A 16,167-nucleotide genomic window follows, 5' to 3' on the forward strand; every position below is an offset into this window, starting at 1 on the left:
TTTAATATTTTGCTAGCTATATCTAAAACTGGTCTTTAAAAAAATGCATCTTTCGAGGCACCTGGCTGACTCGGTAGAGCATGCAACTCTTGATCTAAAGGATGTGAACAACTTTGAGCCCCACATTGGGTGTAGAGATTACTTTTAAAAATAAAATCTTAAAAACAAATGCATGGTTTAAGGTTAAGATTATTTTTGTGAAGCCAGAAGGAATATGTTGTATTTTTAATCTGTAACTTATTTTTAAATGTTTACCTGTAAAAATTAAGTAATTCTCAGAATTAATGAAGTCCCATCATCCAATTTTTTCAGCTAGCATATCTCTCATAATGGGTAAGAAAACTAGAATTTTATTTTGAATTTTAACCCTCTAAATTATGTCTCCTAGGGCTATGGCATTTCTTCTGTGCCATCTGCTTCTAATTCCAAATCCATAAAGGAGAATAGTAATGCTGCCATCATCAAGAGGTTTAACCATCACAGTGCCATGGTCCTGGCAGCAGGTCTCAGGAAACAGTTAAGTATACATGCAAAGGTTCAATAACTGGACTTTTCAAGATAGCCAGATGGAGTTGTATTGTTGCTCTGCTTGTGATTTTTAACATTTTTCCCACTTTGTTTTAAGAGAAGCACAAAATGAACAAAATGGTGAGCCCAGCAGCATTGATGGAAATTCTGGAGATGCAGATTGCTTCCAACCAGCAGTCAAAAGGGTATGAGTAAAAAGTGTGGAACGTTTAGAACTCAGGTTTCTCCAGAAACCTTGTATAACTTACTAGTACTTTATGTTGATCCTTGATTATTTAAAATGACTCAGTTCTTCTGGTCGAGACATTAGGTGTTTGGCATAAGTTATAGAACACTTAAAAGAACACTTTCTTGGTTTTAACTTGCCAGCCACCTTTCCATGAACTCCTGTCTATTCACTGTTTTTATTGGCTTTCTTCTCTTTTTTTCCTTCACATCTACACATACAGTTTGTGTTGTGGGCAAGAGTATCAACAAAGGCAATATGACAAGAATAAAAACTAAAGGTCTGTGTATATGATTTTAGAAGATAGGGTTTGGGCCTTATATTAACCCTAGCATTTCAGAGCTAGAAATGTGTTCTCATTAGATATTGAAGAAATCATTTAGGGCTATGAGAGAATAAGGACACAATTGTCTACTTCCATATTTCTTCTTTCTTTGCAACTTTGCCAAGCTACTCTTTCAGTTTTTTAAAGTTCCTTCCCAATTACAAAAAATGAATATGATAAAGTTTTCTTAGAGGGCAATCAGGCAATATATATTAAAATTTTAAAGGTTTATTGCCCTGTCTATTTTGGGACAGCATTTCATTTTGGACACTTATTTAAAAAGGTAAAGATGTGCAAATATTTAGGTATAAATATTCATTACAGTACTATAATAGAGAAAATAGCAAATATCCTAATAATATCTGTGGTGTGTCCAAACAATGTAGATCGATGCAGCCATGAATAACTTGAAAAGGATTCATGACCTGCTGAATTGAAAGGAGTTCACATTTACCATAACAGTAGTGTAGTTCATAAAAAATTAAAGACACCAGTTTTTTTAATTGTTTATTTTGAGAGAGAGAGTACGTACATGCATGAGAGAGGGACAGAGAGAGAGAGAGAATCCCAAGCAGGCTCCATGCTTTCAGTGCAGAGCCAAATGTAGGGCTTGATCTCACGAACCATGAGATCATGACCTGACCCAGAATCAAGAGTCAGAGGCTCAACTGACTGAGCCACCCAGGCACCCAAGAAACCATTTTTGAGTTGCCTAAAATACTAAAGGGTGGGAAACAAAAATGAATTTAACAGTTCTTATTCTCAGCGTTCAGTGTCTATAGGGAAGACGAAATCAAAAGAACAATTTCAAAATAAGGTATAGTAATTGTGGGGTGCCTGGGTGGCTCAGTTGGTCGAGCGTCTGACTCTTGACTTTGATTCAGGTCATGATCGCCCGTTGTGTGAATTCAAGCCCTGCATCGGGCTCTGTGCTGACACTGTGGAGTATGCTTAGGATTTGTCTCCCTCTCTCTCTGCCCGTCCCCCACTTGCTCTGTATGTCTCTCAAAATAAATAAAAGTAAATGTGAAAAAAAAAAAAGTATAGTAGTGTTATTTACAATAGGAACCAGAATAAAAATTAATGAATTAAATAAAAAGTTCACAGATCAGACTGTGTGACACAATTTCATATGTAAAAAAAACTTTAAGAACTTTTTAAAAAGGACCTCAGAAATATACGCTAAGGGGTTATCTTTCCATAAAGGGATTATGGGTGATTTTTAACTTGAGTTCATGTTTCAGTAACTTAATATGTTTTTACAGGCATATACACTTTTAAAATTAACAAACCCAAGAAAATATTTTTTTTTCTTAAGTTTTTAACTATTTTTTTAAATGTTTATTTTTGAGAGAGAGACAGAGCATGAGCGGGGCAGGAGTGAGAGAGAAGGAGACACAGAATCTGCAGCAGGCTCCAGGCTCTGAGCTGTCAACAGAGCCCTACATAGGGCTTGAACCCATGAACTGCAAGATCATGACCTGAAGTTGAATGCTTAACCGACTGAGCCACCTTGGCACCCCAAGTTTTTATTTAAATTCCTGTTAGTTAACATACAATGTAATACTAGTTTTAGGTGTACAATTTAGTGATTCAGCACTTACGTACAATGCTTGGTGATCATCACTTGGTGTACTCCTTTAAAAAATACTTATTGAAGCCATAAATAATCGACTAAGAAAAGTGAAAGGAAAATTAAAGTTACAGGGGAGGTTGGGTGGCTCAGTCAGTTGACTGAACTCAGTTGAGTGACCATTAATTTCGGCTCGGGTCACATAGTCTCACGATTAGTGAGATCAAGCCCTCATTAGGCTCCACACTAACTGTGTGGAAGTCTGCTTAGGATTCTCTTGCTCTCACTCTCCCCCTCACATGCATGCATGCGCTCTCTCTCCAAATAAGTAAATAAACGTTAATAAAATAAAAAATGAAATGGAAGTTATAGAGAGGAGTTTAAGGAGAAATACAGGAAGTGACACTCTTTGCAATACTGTGCACTAAGTACATTTGATTCTTGGTAATTAAAGAGTTGTCAAAAGTCATAGTTTGTTACATTTTCACAATATTCAATATTACTGACTCTGTTCTTTCAAATCAGTAGTTTGAAATAGTCTGCTCTATGTTCTGCAAAAGGGTCTTAAAGAATGAGAGATTCAGAAGTAGTGATAGACAAAGTCCTTACTTTATAGATTTTTCATTTAGGTATGTGAGTCAGGATGCCTAACGAGGCCTTAGCAGAGGTTTAGGATTTGGGTTGTTACGGGAGGTTAGGGAGGGACATGACTTAGGCAACAGCAGGGGTAGAAATGAGCTTGACATACATGGAAAGTAATGAAGATATTGGTATGCCTTGAATTTAGCTGAAAGGTATAGAGTTGAGAAAGTAGTAAAAAATTAGGCTGAGTCCAGGTAAAGTGGGGCTGATGAATGTGTTACTTTGAATATTCTACCGTCAGGTCTGTTCCTAAACTACAAGAGGACTATTCAGACTGTCAAAATAGGGACACTTTAAAATACTAAGTTTCAAATCCTTTTTGAGAGTTACTTAATAACCTAAAGGTTTTGATCCTAGTCCTGGTAGCTACAGGTGAGGGTTGACCAGAAGGTTTCATTGTTAAAGGGGCACCTGGGTGGCTCAGTCAGTTGCGTGTCCGACTTCAGCTCAGGTCACAATCTCACAGTTTGTGAGTTCAAGCCCCGTGTTGGGCTCTGTGCTGACAGCTCAGAGCCTGGAGCCTGCTTTGGTCTCTGTGTCTCCCTCTCTCTCTGCCCCTACTCCGCTCACAGTCTGTCCCTCTCTGTCTCTCAAAAATGAATAAACGTTAAGAAAATAAAACTAAAAAAGAAAGGTTTCATTGCTGTGTAAAGGCTGAAATGTTGTAGAATTATTTTCACAAATGTCCATGTAGATTGCTTTCTTGTGTCTTATAAAGTAGGCTGTAGAAGTTTAGCAGTTTGTTACTAGTACAGGAGGAAGATGAGCAAAACAAAGTAAAGAGTACAGAAGTAAACCCAAATACATGGAAGAATTAAATATATATATGATAAACATGATATTTCAGGATTAATGGGACAAGACAGATTATTCTACAAATGAGTGTTAAGAGGACTGACTAATAATTTAGTAAAAAGAAGCTCAGATTCCCTGCCTTACTTCTTATTCCAAAATAAATTCTAAGTGGATCAAAGATTTAAGCAGAAAATTAATCCACAGAAGAATAACCAAAAAAGGGATAGTTAAAACCAAAAAACGCCCAATCGGAAGAAAACGTATTTACAACACTTCTAATAAATTAGTCTTTTGGCCGCCTGGGTGGCTCAATCAGTTAAGTGTCCGACTCTTGACCTCCGCTCAGGTCTTGATCTCAGGGTCGTGAATTCAAGCACTGAATTGGGCTCTGTGCTGGGTGTGAAGTCTACTTAGGAAAAAAAAAATAGTCTTATGTGGTGGAAAAATAGTAAAAGATACCATTTTCATCTGCCAGACTATTAAAAATTAAAGGTTCAGTAATAATATGGTCAGAGTGTAGGAAAACAGGTATTCTGTAAATGGTTGGTGAGAAAATGAGTTCAACCAATTGTAGAGCAGTTACCTCTAGGAACTGAAGCTCATGGTGGGAAGACTTCATATTTTACTCTCTGTAGAGTTGTACTTTTTCAATCATGTTCATTACTCTAGTAAGGAAAAGTTTCCATATAAAGTGCTGTGTTAATAATTATAGGCGAAGTTACAAGAGTCCATTGAATATGAAGACTTGGGAAAAAATAATTCCATAAAAACAATTGCACTAAACCTCAAGAAGTCAGATAGGTAAGTTTGGTCAATATTAAATTAACCTGAGACACAATAGTTTTATAACACAAGTCACTGCAGAGTATATTCTGCAAGTATAGCACTCCAGTTTTAAATCACTTTACCATAAAAATATATTATCTTTTTCTTTGAGAATTTACTTTGTGCATTTCAGAAAAGGATGCTAAATGATCAAAGCCAAGATAAAAATGTGTTCTCTGTACTGTTTGCTTACTGCCCATATAGGAATTAAGTTACTTTATTGAAATCTATTTAGCTTATATTATTTTTTGCTTTGGGGATAATGTTATATTGAGACTGCTAAAATATTTGAAGGACAAATGTTACGTGCCTTTATTCTGTGTTATGAGTCATTTCTTTCTTCCTTGCTAATCTTCAGGTATTATCATGGTCCAACTCCAATCCAGTCACTACAGTATGCAACAAGTCAGGACATTATTAATTCTTTTCAAAGTATTAGGCAAGAAATGGAAGCTTATACACCCAAATTAACTCAGGTAGGTGACTTGTACTGTTTGAAAACCAAAGTTCCCTTAGTTATTTCCTCAGTTTATGAGGACAAACACATTGAATTATATAAACTGTTTTAATTGCGTTTAAAGACATATTGCCACTAAATAAACTGAAAAAAAGAGGTAGGAAGAAAAAGGTATTTGGCATATTCAAGAAGCATCTGAAGTTAAGGTGGTAATGAAAAATAAGATAATGAGTTTTGTGCCAATTTTTTCCCTTCCGTATACATAGTGTTGCTGGGGAAATTTCCCAGATTTCCAGAAAACTTGTGGATATCACTGTCTAAATATTTTGCATGACCTTAAACTAGAATATATAAAATAGATCTTATTATCTAGTCTTTATTTTTCCCTGCTCTTATTCATACTTACATGGATCAGCAAGTTCTGTCCATTCTTCATTATTTCTTGACTCCTATCACCTTGGTTTAAGCAAACCTGAGTAGTTTTCCACAATGCCACTACAAGTTCTCTTTCTAAAAACAAATTTATCACCCTGTAGCTTAAATCCTTTACTGGCCCCTTTTGTTGCTATAGTTATTGTCTGAATGCCTTATCTGGTGTGCCAGAATCTTTACGTCTGGCCCGAACCCACATCTCCAGCTGCATTGCCACCATTCCTTTCCACACACAACCAAGAGTCCTCTCTCCAGCCTAACACACAAAACTGCCTAGAAAACAAAGTCATACTTTCTCTCTTAGCCTGTTTCCTGACCCTGAGGACCTAATAATAATTATTCAAAACTGAACTCAAATTACATTGTCTCTGTAAAGCAATCCTTAGCATGCCCAGTAACAAGTTTTGGAGGGGGGGGGGGGGGGGGCTGGGGCACATCTTTTGTCTATTTTTGTAAACTCTGAATCAGAGTTCACATCTGTCTTGTAGTGCTTACCACATATTGGAACTTATTTTTTTTACTTACAGAAAGTTGCAAAAAAATGTTTTCTGGCTGTTTTGAGATAGAAACTCAAATATTTCAGTGTGTATTTCCTAAAACAAGACATTCTCATAAATAACACAGTACAATTACAGAAACGATAAGTTAACATTGATAAAGAATTTTTTTTTTAATGTTTGTTTATTTTTGAGAGAGTGCAAGCAGGTTAGGGGCATAGAGAGAGGGAGACAGAGGATCCAAAGCAGGCTCCATGCTGAGAGCAGAGAGCCTGACATGGGGTTCAAACTCCCAAGTCACAAGATGATGCCCTGAGCTGAAGTGAGATGCTTAACCGACTCAGCCACCCAGGTGCCCCTAACATTGATAAAGTATTATTATCCAGCCTATAAGTCTTAACAAAAATTTCACCAGTTGTACTACCAGTGTCCCTTGGAGCAAAAGAAAACTTTTTTTTTCTTGGTCCAGCATCCAAGTCAAGTTCATTGAGTTGCATTTAGTTCTCATGTTTTTTAGTCTCTTTTAAAATGGTATCATTTTAAAAATAAATAAATAAATAAATAAATAAATAAATAAATAAATAAATAAATAAATAAAATAAGGTGAAATGGTATCGTTTTTCAATCTCTTTTTGTTTTTCATGATCTTGATATTTGAATAAAAGCCAGTTTTTGTAAAATACCCTCACTTTGAGTTTCTCTAATGTTTCCTCATGACTGGATTCACATTAAGCATTTTGGGCAAGAATACCATAGAAATGATGTGTCATCCTCAGTGTATCGTATCAGGAGGCACATACTTAATTTGTCCTAACTTTTGATCACTTGGGTAGGGTAGTATCTATCTGGTTTTTCCACCAAAAAGTTAATATTTTTCTCTCTGTAATGAGTATCTTGAGAGAGATTTTAAGACCATATAAATATTCTATTTCCTATCAAACTTTTACCCACTAGTTTTTTAGAATCCGTTGATGATTCTTACAAAACACTTACTTCTGTGGTGGTGGTGGTGAAGTGGTGATTTTCTGATTCCATCATCCCTTCTACATTTGTCAGTTGACACTTTGCTAAGACAAAGAGCTTCCCTTTCCTTCTGTGTTTATTTATAACAGAATGGACTCATGGGTTTTTACATTATTTTGTGGGTTATGAACTGTTGCTGTCTTTTTGTTAAACTAAAGTATAATTTACATAGTTAAATGTACCTTTTTTAGTCTCTTCTGCAAATTTTAATAAACACAGTTGTGTAACCACTGACACAATTAAAAAAAAAATTTGTCACCCCCAAAAATGTACCCGTGCCTCTTTGCAATCAGACCCTTCCCACGCCCTTCACACTGGCTCCTATATCTTTCTGACAATGTCCTCATCAATTTTTGAGCACCTCCTTTTGAGTACCTTACTTTATGGAACGATGAGATAGATGTTCCAGGTTCATCTTATGCTTGCCCTGCCCCAGCCACAGAATCTTTTTTAAGGTTGGGTACACTTAGAAACCCAAGATCTGGGTGTGGTGTACTGGTTGCTGTTGGGGTGTCATTTGCTACTGGTTTATCGTCCCCTCCCTCCGCGAACAGAGCTAGGAAATACATATATATTCATATATGTACACATAACAATTGTGGGATAATTTGACTCCTTTTTTTCATCTGTAGTGTAACCCAGCATCTGGCCCTTGGGCCTAAGTAGATCCTCCTAACTTTTTCAAGCTGTGGTCAATCCTAGATACTTAAATTCTTCCCCATACTCACCCTGCATGCCAAAAATGATTTCATATCTGAGACACATGAATTGAGTCAGGAAGGCCCAAGAAATCAATTGTCTGGGTGTATATACCTGAGTACGGCCTGTGGCTAGTCCGCCAGCTCAGCAATCACAGAAGCTTCTAGTTCCAAAGCATTATAAAATTTCTGACAAAAGTAGATAGGAATAACATGAACTCCCATGTCCCCTTAACTTGTGGTGGTCATATCCTGTACTCTTACACCAAGTTGAAATTTTGTTTTCACCCAGTCCATATATCATGGATTTCTACTTAATAAAAACTCCATTGAAAAGCCTTAGAGAGGGTAACCCTGCACTTGAGCTATTCAACAAATGACTTGTTCCTCTATAACCACAGTGCCTGGCACTTGTTAGGCACTCACTGAATAGATATGTGAATTATTTTCCTAACTGTTGATACTGATACAGTGGGGAGTGTGTTTTTGCCCCTTTTGGTTAAGTATTTACTTCCTTGGAAAACTACAAACGATATATTTCTGCTCTGTTGAGTTTTCTCTTTTTTCCCCCTAGCTGCCAGTAAGTATACATGTTAACATGTTGTTTTAGTTGTTTTCTTAAGCTCAGTTTTAGCTTCAGTTGTAGAGCTCACAAGTTGAGTTGGTACTTAAGAAGGGCCAAAGTGTGACTTTTGGGGTCTAAAGATGTGCCAGGCATTACTGGAAGATTGGTAGTTATTCTGTTTCTATGCACACTGTGTTTCTGGCCTCACACAAAGTAGTTCACTCTAGTTGCTGTAGATTATGTGTTTATGCCGGAGTAAAGATGCACTGACCATTTTGCTGTAAAACTGAAATGTTAGGTAAGAAAGATGACAGGAAGAGGAAATCACTTTCTGTGTCTTCGCTTCTTGCAGGTTCTCTCAAGTAGTGCTGCCAGCAGTACTATCACAACACTGTCACCTGGAGGAGCACTTATGCAGGGAGGGACACAGCAAGCCATAAACCGTATGTGCTGGGCTTTCTGTTGCTGCCCCTTTACTTAAATGAGCTCTAAAGAGCAGCTTGAGAGGAATGCTGAAGTTACATTGGTTTTTGTTTGGAGCTTTCTGAAATTTTTGTTTTTGTGCATATAGATCCTGAGATCTATTTAGACAAGAGCTTAGGTTTCGTAATTGTCTTAATAGTACAAAGAGTGGTGCATTGCTAGTCTCCCTATAGCATACCAAAAGCCTTCTTTTTTACTTTACACCTCTTAGAATAAAGGGAAATCTGAAAATTGCTCCAAAATCCAAGGGAATTTAAACTCTGGGATCTGTTAGCCACAAAATCGGGAACTTATCTCAGAATAGCACATCCTGGTTTGGCATTGGCCGAGAACACACGTTCAGATTTATTCTACGAGTGGTCGTTCTTTCAGAAGCTATACATATGTAAAAATAACCTTTATCCTATAGACCTCTTGTTTCTTCTACAGAGATGGTGCCAAATGATATTCAGTCTGAGTTGAAACACCTGTATGTGGCTGTTGGGGAACTTCTACGGCACTTCTGGTCCTGCTTTCCCGTTAATACACCATTCCTAGAAGAAAAGGTCAGAATTAATTCCAAACACAGCCAGCTCAGTGGTGGTGTGACTTAGCGAGATACTGTTTTGAAATTTGAAAATTGTATTGTTTACCATGTGCTAGACACTGGGATAAGCACTTGCATACGTTAATTTAAGCCTTCAGCATCCTGATGGAGGTAGGTATTAAAACCCATTTTATAGATGAAGAAATTTGAGATACAGGCCAGTTCTATAACTTATGATTGTACGTCTTAAAACTTGTGTCTACCTCTAAGCCACTGGGAGTAATTGAAGAACACAGATCCAAAACACATCACATCAGTAAAATTATTTATTTGGTATATTTTTTAGAGGTAATTAAATTCAAACTTATATTGACAACAAATATAGCACTAGCTGTTTAACACTAAAACCCTTTTAATCAATTAAAGGACAGTTGATACGTGGGAAAATATTTACAGCTTTAATAGTAATAGCTTAACTATGTAGATTAGTCTTATAAACATTTCTTAAGAGAACGGTAAATACCCCATTAAAAATAATAGGCAAGAGACTTTTAACAGGCCCCTCACTAAAGAATGCGGGTGGTTCAGGAAACCTAAGAGGAAATTTTCATACTCACTAGTATTCAAATAAGTTCATCTTTAACGCTACAGCAAAAGAGCATTTTTTTATCAATTATTTATTTTTATTTTATTTATTTTTTTTTATCAATGATTTTTAAAAGAAAAAATTTTAAGTGATCAGTGATGGCTGAGTTGCTAAGAGTTCTTTCTTTTATTATTCATACTACCTTTTAAAAAAAAAGTTTGACCCAGAAATTCAACACTCAGAAATTTAACCTAAGGAAGTAATTAAGAATATTTATAAATATTTAGCAGTAGAGATGTTCCTCTACCACTGTCTCCAAAAGATGTGGAACTGGCCTAACTCTTGGCCAGAAGGGGCTTGGTTAAAGAAGCATTTGGTATGCCCGTACACTGAATACAATGCATCCATTTTAAACAGTGACTTAGATGAGTATTTAATGATTGAAAGATGTTCACGTTAAACCAAGTGAAATTTTAAAACAGTATAATAAATGCATTTATACACATATACAAAAAAATATCGAGAGGGATATGAATTATGAACCAAAGTGTTAATTATCTCTGAGGGGTGGTAGATACTGTTCTCTGCCTGAAGCCAATTAATGTATTAAAAAAAAAAGTAACCTTCCTATGTATCTTTTTCTCTTGCTTCTTAAAGGTTCTTTGAGATTTCTCTGTATTTTATTAATTTCTCTCATCTTTTTTTAGGTAGTGAAAATGAAAAGTAATTTGGAACGATTTCAAGTTACAAAGCTCTGCCCATTCCAAGAAAAAATTCGGAGACAGTATTTAAGCACAAACGTAAGGCAACAATCTGATTGGCCTGATTCTCATTCTCTGTGTAGCAAAATGATGAAATTAACTTTGTTTTCATGTAAATGAGTAGATACATTGGCTCTTATTTTTTTCTGTTACTCAGTATTATTTTTTTTAAGTTTATTTTATTTTTTTAGCAATCTCTACACCCAACATAGGGCTCAAACTCACGACCCCAAGATCAAGACCCAACTGAGCCAGACAAGCACCTCTCACAGGACTGTTTTTTAATTGTAAAATGCATCATATATTCAGAAGAGTGTATAAAATACATACACTTTTTTTTTTTTTTTTTTTTTTTTTTTCAACGTTTTTTATTTATTTTTGGGACAGAGAGAGACAGAGCATGAACGGGGGAGGGGCAGAGAGAGAGGGAGACACAGAATCGGAAACAGGCTCCAGGCTCCGAGCCAGCAGCCCAGAGCCTGACGCGGGGCTCGAACTCACGGACCGCGAGATCGTGACCTGGCTGAAGTCGGACGCTTAACCGACTGCGCCACCCAGGCGCCCCTAAAATACATACACTTTTTAAAACAATGAAACGAGTATCTACCAACAAATCATAAGAAATGGAACAAAACCGGTACCCATAGGTATTCCCTGTCCAGTTGCCTACCCCTCCTTCGCACTCTTTCAAGACCACAACTAATCAGGAATTTATCATAATCATCTCCATGGTTTTTGTTTGTTTTTCTCTTTTTTAAGTAAACTGCCCCCAGCATGGGGCTCAAACTCAACAACCCCAAGGTCGAGCTGCCTGTTCTACCCACTGAGCCAGCCAAGTGCTCCAATCATCTCCGTGTTTTGCTTTATAGATTTACAACCCGTGTGTATGTTCCTAAAAAAATAATTATTTAGAAAACCTGACTAGCAAACACAAACCCAACCCTGCAAAGAAAGGCAGACTTGCTACTCTGTAACAGTAAACTGTACAGTTGCTGCCTTATGGTCTGCCTTCGCCTTCCCTGATGGCTTACAGCAGGGCAGGGCTGTGGGTGAGGTAGTGAGTGCAGAGCGTCACTTGGTGCCCAGGTTTTTTAACATTTTTTTGAATGCAAGGCTACAACAACCACACGAGATGGTTTTTCATTTGTTATGCAGTCCTCTCTGAGATGACTGGGCAAGAAGAGTATATACAAATTCAGGATTTAGTATTTGAGTAAGTAGCATAATCAAAAGAGGAGTTTTATCATTGAAAGCTGAAAAATTCATCAGTAAGGTTTTTAGTAAGTATTTATTCCCTAATGTCCTCAGTGATTTTTCTCAAAATATAACGGTAGTACTTACAATCAGAAAAGAAACTTGGAGTATCTTCCCAACAGCAGAGCAAGAGTGACACATAGGTTTCAGTTCATGTGTTTTCTTGATTGTAACTGCCTGGAGCACTATGGTAAAAAGGATTCTGAGGCCACGTGCAGGCATTAACTTGGAGAATACTGCAGGTTTGTTTCCACACCACTGAAGTAAAGTGAGTCAAATGAATTTTTCTGTTTCCTAGTGCATGTAGAAGTTAGGTTACACTGTAGTGCAGTCTGTTAAATGTGCAACAGCATTGCATGTAAAAAAAAAAAAAAAAAAACATTGTGCATACCTTAATAAGAAAATACTTTATTGCTAAAATTGCTATCCACCTTACCTCTCTGTTGGTGGCTGCTATCCACCTTACCTCTCTGTTGGTGGTGGTTGCTGAAGGTTGGGGTGGCCGTGGAAATTTCTTGAAATAAGACAACAGTAGGGGTGCCTGGGTGGTTCAGTTGAGTGTCTGACTTCGGCTCAGGACATGATCTTACGGTTCGTGAGTTCGAGTCCTGACAGCTCATAGCCTGGAGCCTGCTTCAGATTCTGTGTTTCCCTCTCTCTGTGCCCCTCCCTTGCTTGTACTCTGTCTTTCTCTTTCAAAATAAACATTTAAAAAAATAACAAGACAACAGTGAAGTTTGCCACAGCGATTGACACTTCTTTTGCAAATGATTTCTGGGTAACATGCCACGCTATTTGACAGCATTTCACCTACAGTAGAACTTCTTTCAAAATTCAGAGTCAGCCCTTCCAAACCCTGCTTGCTCCTTTATCAACTAAGTTTATGTAATATTGTAAATCCTCTGTTGTCACTTCTACAGTCTTCACTGCATCCTCAACCAGGAGTAGATTCCATCTCAAAAAACTACTTTCTTTGTTCAGCCCTAAGAAGCAACTCCTGGGGTGCCTGGGTGGCTCAGTCGGTTAAGCATCCGAACTTCAACTCGGGTCATGATCTCGCAGTTCGTGAGTTTGAGCCCTGCGTCGGGCCCTGTGCTGACAGCTCAGAGCCTGGAGCCTGCTTCGGATTCTGTGTCTCCCTCTCTCTCTGCCCCTCCCCCACTTGCTCTCTCTCTCTCTCTCTCTCTCTCTCTCTCTCTCAAAAATAAACATTAAAAAAAAAAGAAGCCACTCCTCATCTGTTCAAGTTTTGTCATGAGATGGCAGCAGTTCAGTCATGTCCTCAGACTCCACTTTTATTTCTAGTTCTCTTGCTTTTTCCACCAGCTTGCAGTTACTTCCTCCACTGAAGTCTTGAACCATTCAGAGTTATCCATGAGGGTTGGAATCAGCTTCTTCCAAATTCCTGTTAATATTGATACTTTGACCTCTTTCCATGAGTCACAAATATTCTTAATTTTTTTTTTAATGTTTGTTTATTTTTGAGAGGGGGGAGGAGGAGTAGAGAAAGAGGGAGACAAAGAATACAAAGCAGGCTCCAGGCTCTGAGCTGTCAGTACAGAGCCCGAAGTGGGGCTCAAAATCACAAACCGCAAGATTATGACCTGAGCTGAAGTCGGACACTTAACTGAGCCACCTGGGCGTCCTGAGTCACAAATATTCTTTTTTTTTTTTTTTTTTTTAATTTTTTTAAAATTATTATTTTTGAGAGAGACAGAGACAGAATGCCAGTGGGTTAAGGGCAGAGAGAGAGGGAGACACAGAAGCAGAAGCAGGCTCCAGGCTCTGAGCTGTCAGCACAGAGCCTGACGTGGGGCTTGAACTCATGAGCTGTGAGATCATGACCTGAGATGAAGTCGGACACTCAACCGACTGAGCACCCAGGTGCCCCCTGAGTCACAAATATTCTTAATGGTATCTAGAATGGTGAATCCTTTCCAGAAGGTGTTTAGTTTACTTTGCCCAGATCCATCAGAGGAATCACTGTTTATAGCAGTTATAGGCTTAGGAATTGTATTTCTTAAATAATAAGACTTAAGAGTCAAAATTACTCCTTGACTCATGGGTTACAGAATGAATGTTGGGTTAGCAGGCATAAAAACAATGTTCATCATGTCTCCATCAGAGCTCTTGGGTAGCCAGGTGCATTGTCAATGACCAGTAATATTTTGAAAGGAATCTTTTTCTGAGATCTCAACAGTGACCGTAAATATTCACTAAACCGTGTTATAAATAGATGTGCTGTCATCTAGGCTTTGTTGTTCCATTCATAGAGCACAGGCAGAGGGGATACAGCATAATTTTTAAGGGCCCAAGGATAATCAGAATGTTAAATGAGCATTGGCTAAAATTTAAAGTCACCAACTGCATCAGTTCCTGGTAAGAGAATCAGCCTGTTCTTTGGAGTTTTGAAACCAAGTATTGACTTCTCCTCTCTAACTATGAAAGTCCTAGATGGCCTCTTCCAATAGAAGGCTGTTTTGTCTGTGTTGAAAATCTGTTGTTTGGGGCGGCTGGGTGGCGCAGTCGGTTAAGCGTCCGACTTCAGCCAGGTCACGATCTCGCGGTCCGTGAGTTCGAGCCCCGCGTCAGGCTCTGGGCTGATGGCTCGGAGCCTGGAGCCTGTTTCCGATTCTGTGTCTCCCTCTCTCTCTGCCCCTCCCCCGTTCATGCTCTGTCTCTCTCTGTCCCAAAAATAAATTAAAAACGTTGGAAAAAAGAAAAAAATCTGGTGTTTAATGTAGCTACCTTCATTAATTATCTTAGCCAGGTCTTCTGGATAACGCACTACAGTTTCTACATCAGCACTTGCTGCTTCACCTTGTACTTTTTTGTCTGTTACAGAGTTGTCTTCTTTCCTTAAACCTCAGGAACCAGCTTCTGCTGCTTCAGACTTCTCTTCTGCAGCTTCCTCACCTCTCTCAGCCTTGAACAGAGTTAGGGCATTGCTCTGGATTAGGCTTTGGCTAAAGGGCATGTTGTGGCTGGTTGGAGTTTTTATCCAGACCACTAAAACTTTCTCCATATCAGCTATAAGACTGTATTGCTTTCTTTTCATTTCATGTGTTCACTGGAATAACACTTAATTTTTTTCAAGAACTTTTCTTTTGCATTCACAGCTTGGCTAACTGGCACAGGAGTCTTTGCTTTCAGCCCGTCTCAGCTTTCAACACACCTTCCTCACTAAGCTTAATCATTTCTAGCTTCTGATTTAAAGTGAGAAACATGTGACTCTTCCTTTCAGTTGAATATGTAGAGGCTACTGTAGGATTATTCATTGGCCTGATTTCAATATTGTTGTGTCCCAGGGAATAAGGAGTCTTGAGGAAAGGGAGAGAGGGGAATGGCTGGTCAGTGGAGCAGTCAGAATACACACAACATTTATTAAGTTCACCATCTTACAGGCATGGTTTGTGGTGCCCAAAAACAATTGCAAAAACATCAAAGTCACACTAGTCACAGATTAGGGTAACAACATAATAATAATGAAAAAGTTTGAAATATTGCAAGAATTACCAAAATGTGACCTGACACAGAGACAGAAAGTGAGCAAATGCTGTTGGTAAAACGGTGCTGAGAGACTTGCTTGATGCAGTGTTGCCACAAACTTTCAGTTTGTTGGAGAGAGAATAAAAAAAAAACATTCCTGAGAAGCATAATAAAACTTCGCACAGTAAAACAAGATATACCTGTACAGTCTTACAGGAGGGCTTGCCATTCCTCTCTTCTAATTGGCACTATGGAACCACTATGCCCATCCAGTAAAGTAAATTATTTTTATATACTTTCCAGGCAGGTTCAACTTTCATGTTGTCCTTTAGCTGCTTAATGGCAGGGCAGACACTACAACCCAGATAGAGCAGGTGAATTTCCAGCCTCTCCCACCATCTCTTCCCTTTTATACAAAATGGGTCTGGTAATACCTTCACAGAGGGCTTGCCCTTTGCCTCATTGGGGTAATACAAATGAGC

General features: G+C 38.1%; 1 protein-coding gene across 2 annotated transcripts in view; it reads left to right on the forward strand.

Moving 5' to 3' along the window:
• The window catches only part of GTF2H1 (general transcription factor IIH subunit 1), a 37,744-nt gene that overhangs the window by 20,478 nt on the left and 1,099 nt on the right, over window positions 1-16,167 (forward strand). For both annotated transcript variants that reach the window (XM_042907405.1, XM_042907404.1), the window contains exons 8-14: window positions 389-516; window positions 626-713; window positions 4,802-4,890; window positions 5,273-5,390; window positions 8,939-9,029; window positions 9,499-9,614; window positions 10,889-10,981. In XM_042907405.1, the coding sequence (XP_042763339.1) occupies window positions 389-516; window positions 626-713; window positions 4,802-4,890; window positions 5,273-5,390; window positions 8,939-9,029; window positions 9,499-9,614; window positions 10,889-10,981 (723 nt within the window). The remainder of the gene's footprint in view (window positions 1-388; window positions 517-625; window positions 714-4,801; window positions 4,891-5,272; window positions 5,391-8,938; window positions 9,030-9,498; window positions 9,615-10,888; window positions 10,982-16,167) is intronic.

This window comes from Panthera leo, chromosome D1 (genome assembly GCF_018350215.1).
Source record: "Panthera leo isolate Ple1 chromosome D1, P.leo_Ple1_pat1.1, whole genome shotgun sequence".
Lineage (NCBI taxonomy): Eukaryota > Metazoa > Chordata > Mammalia > Carnivora > Felidae > Panthera > Panthera leo.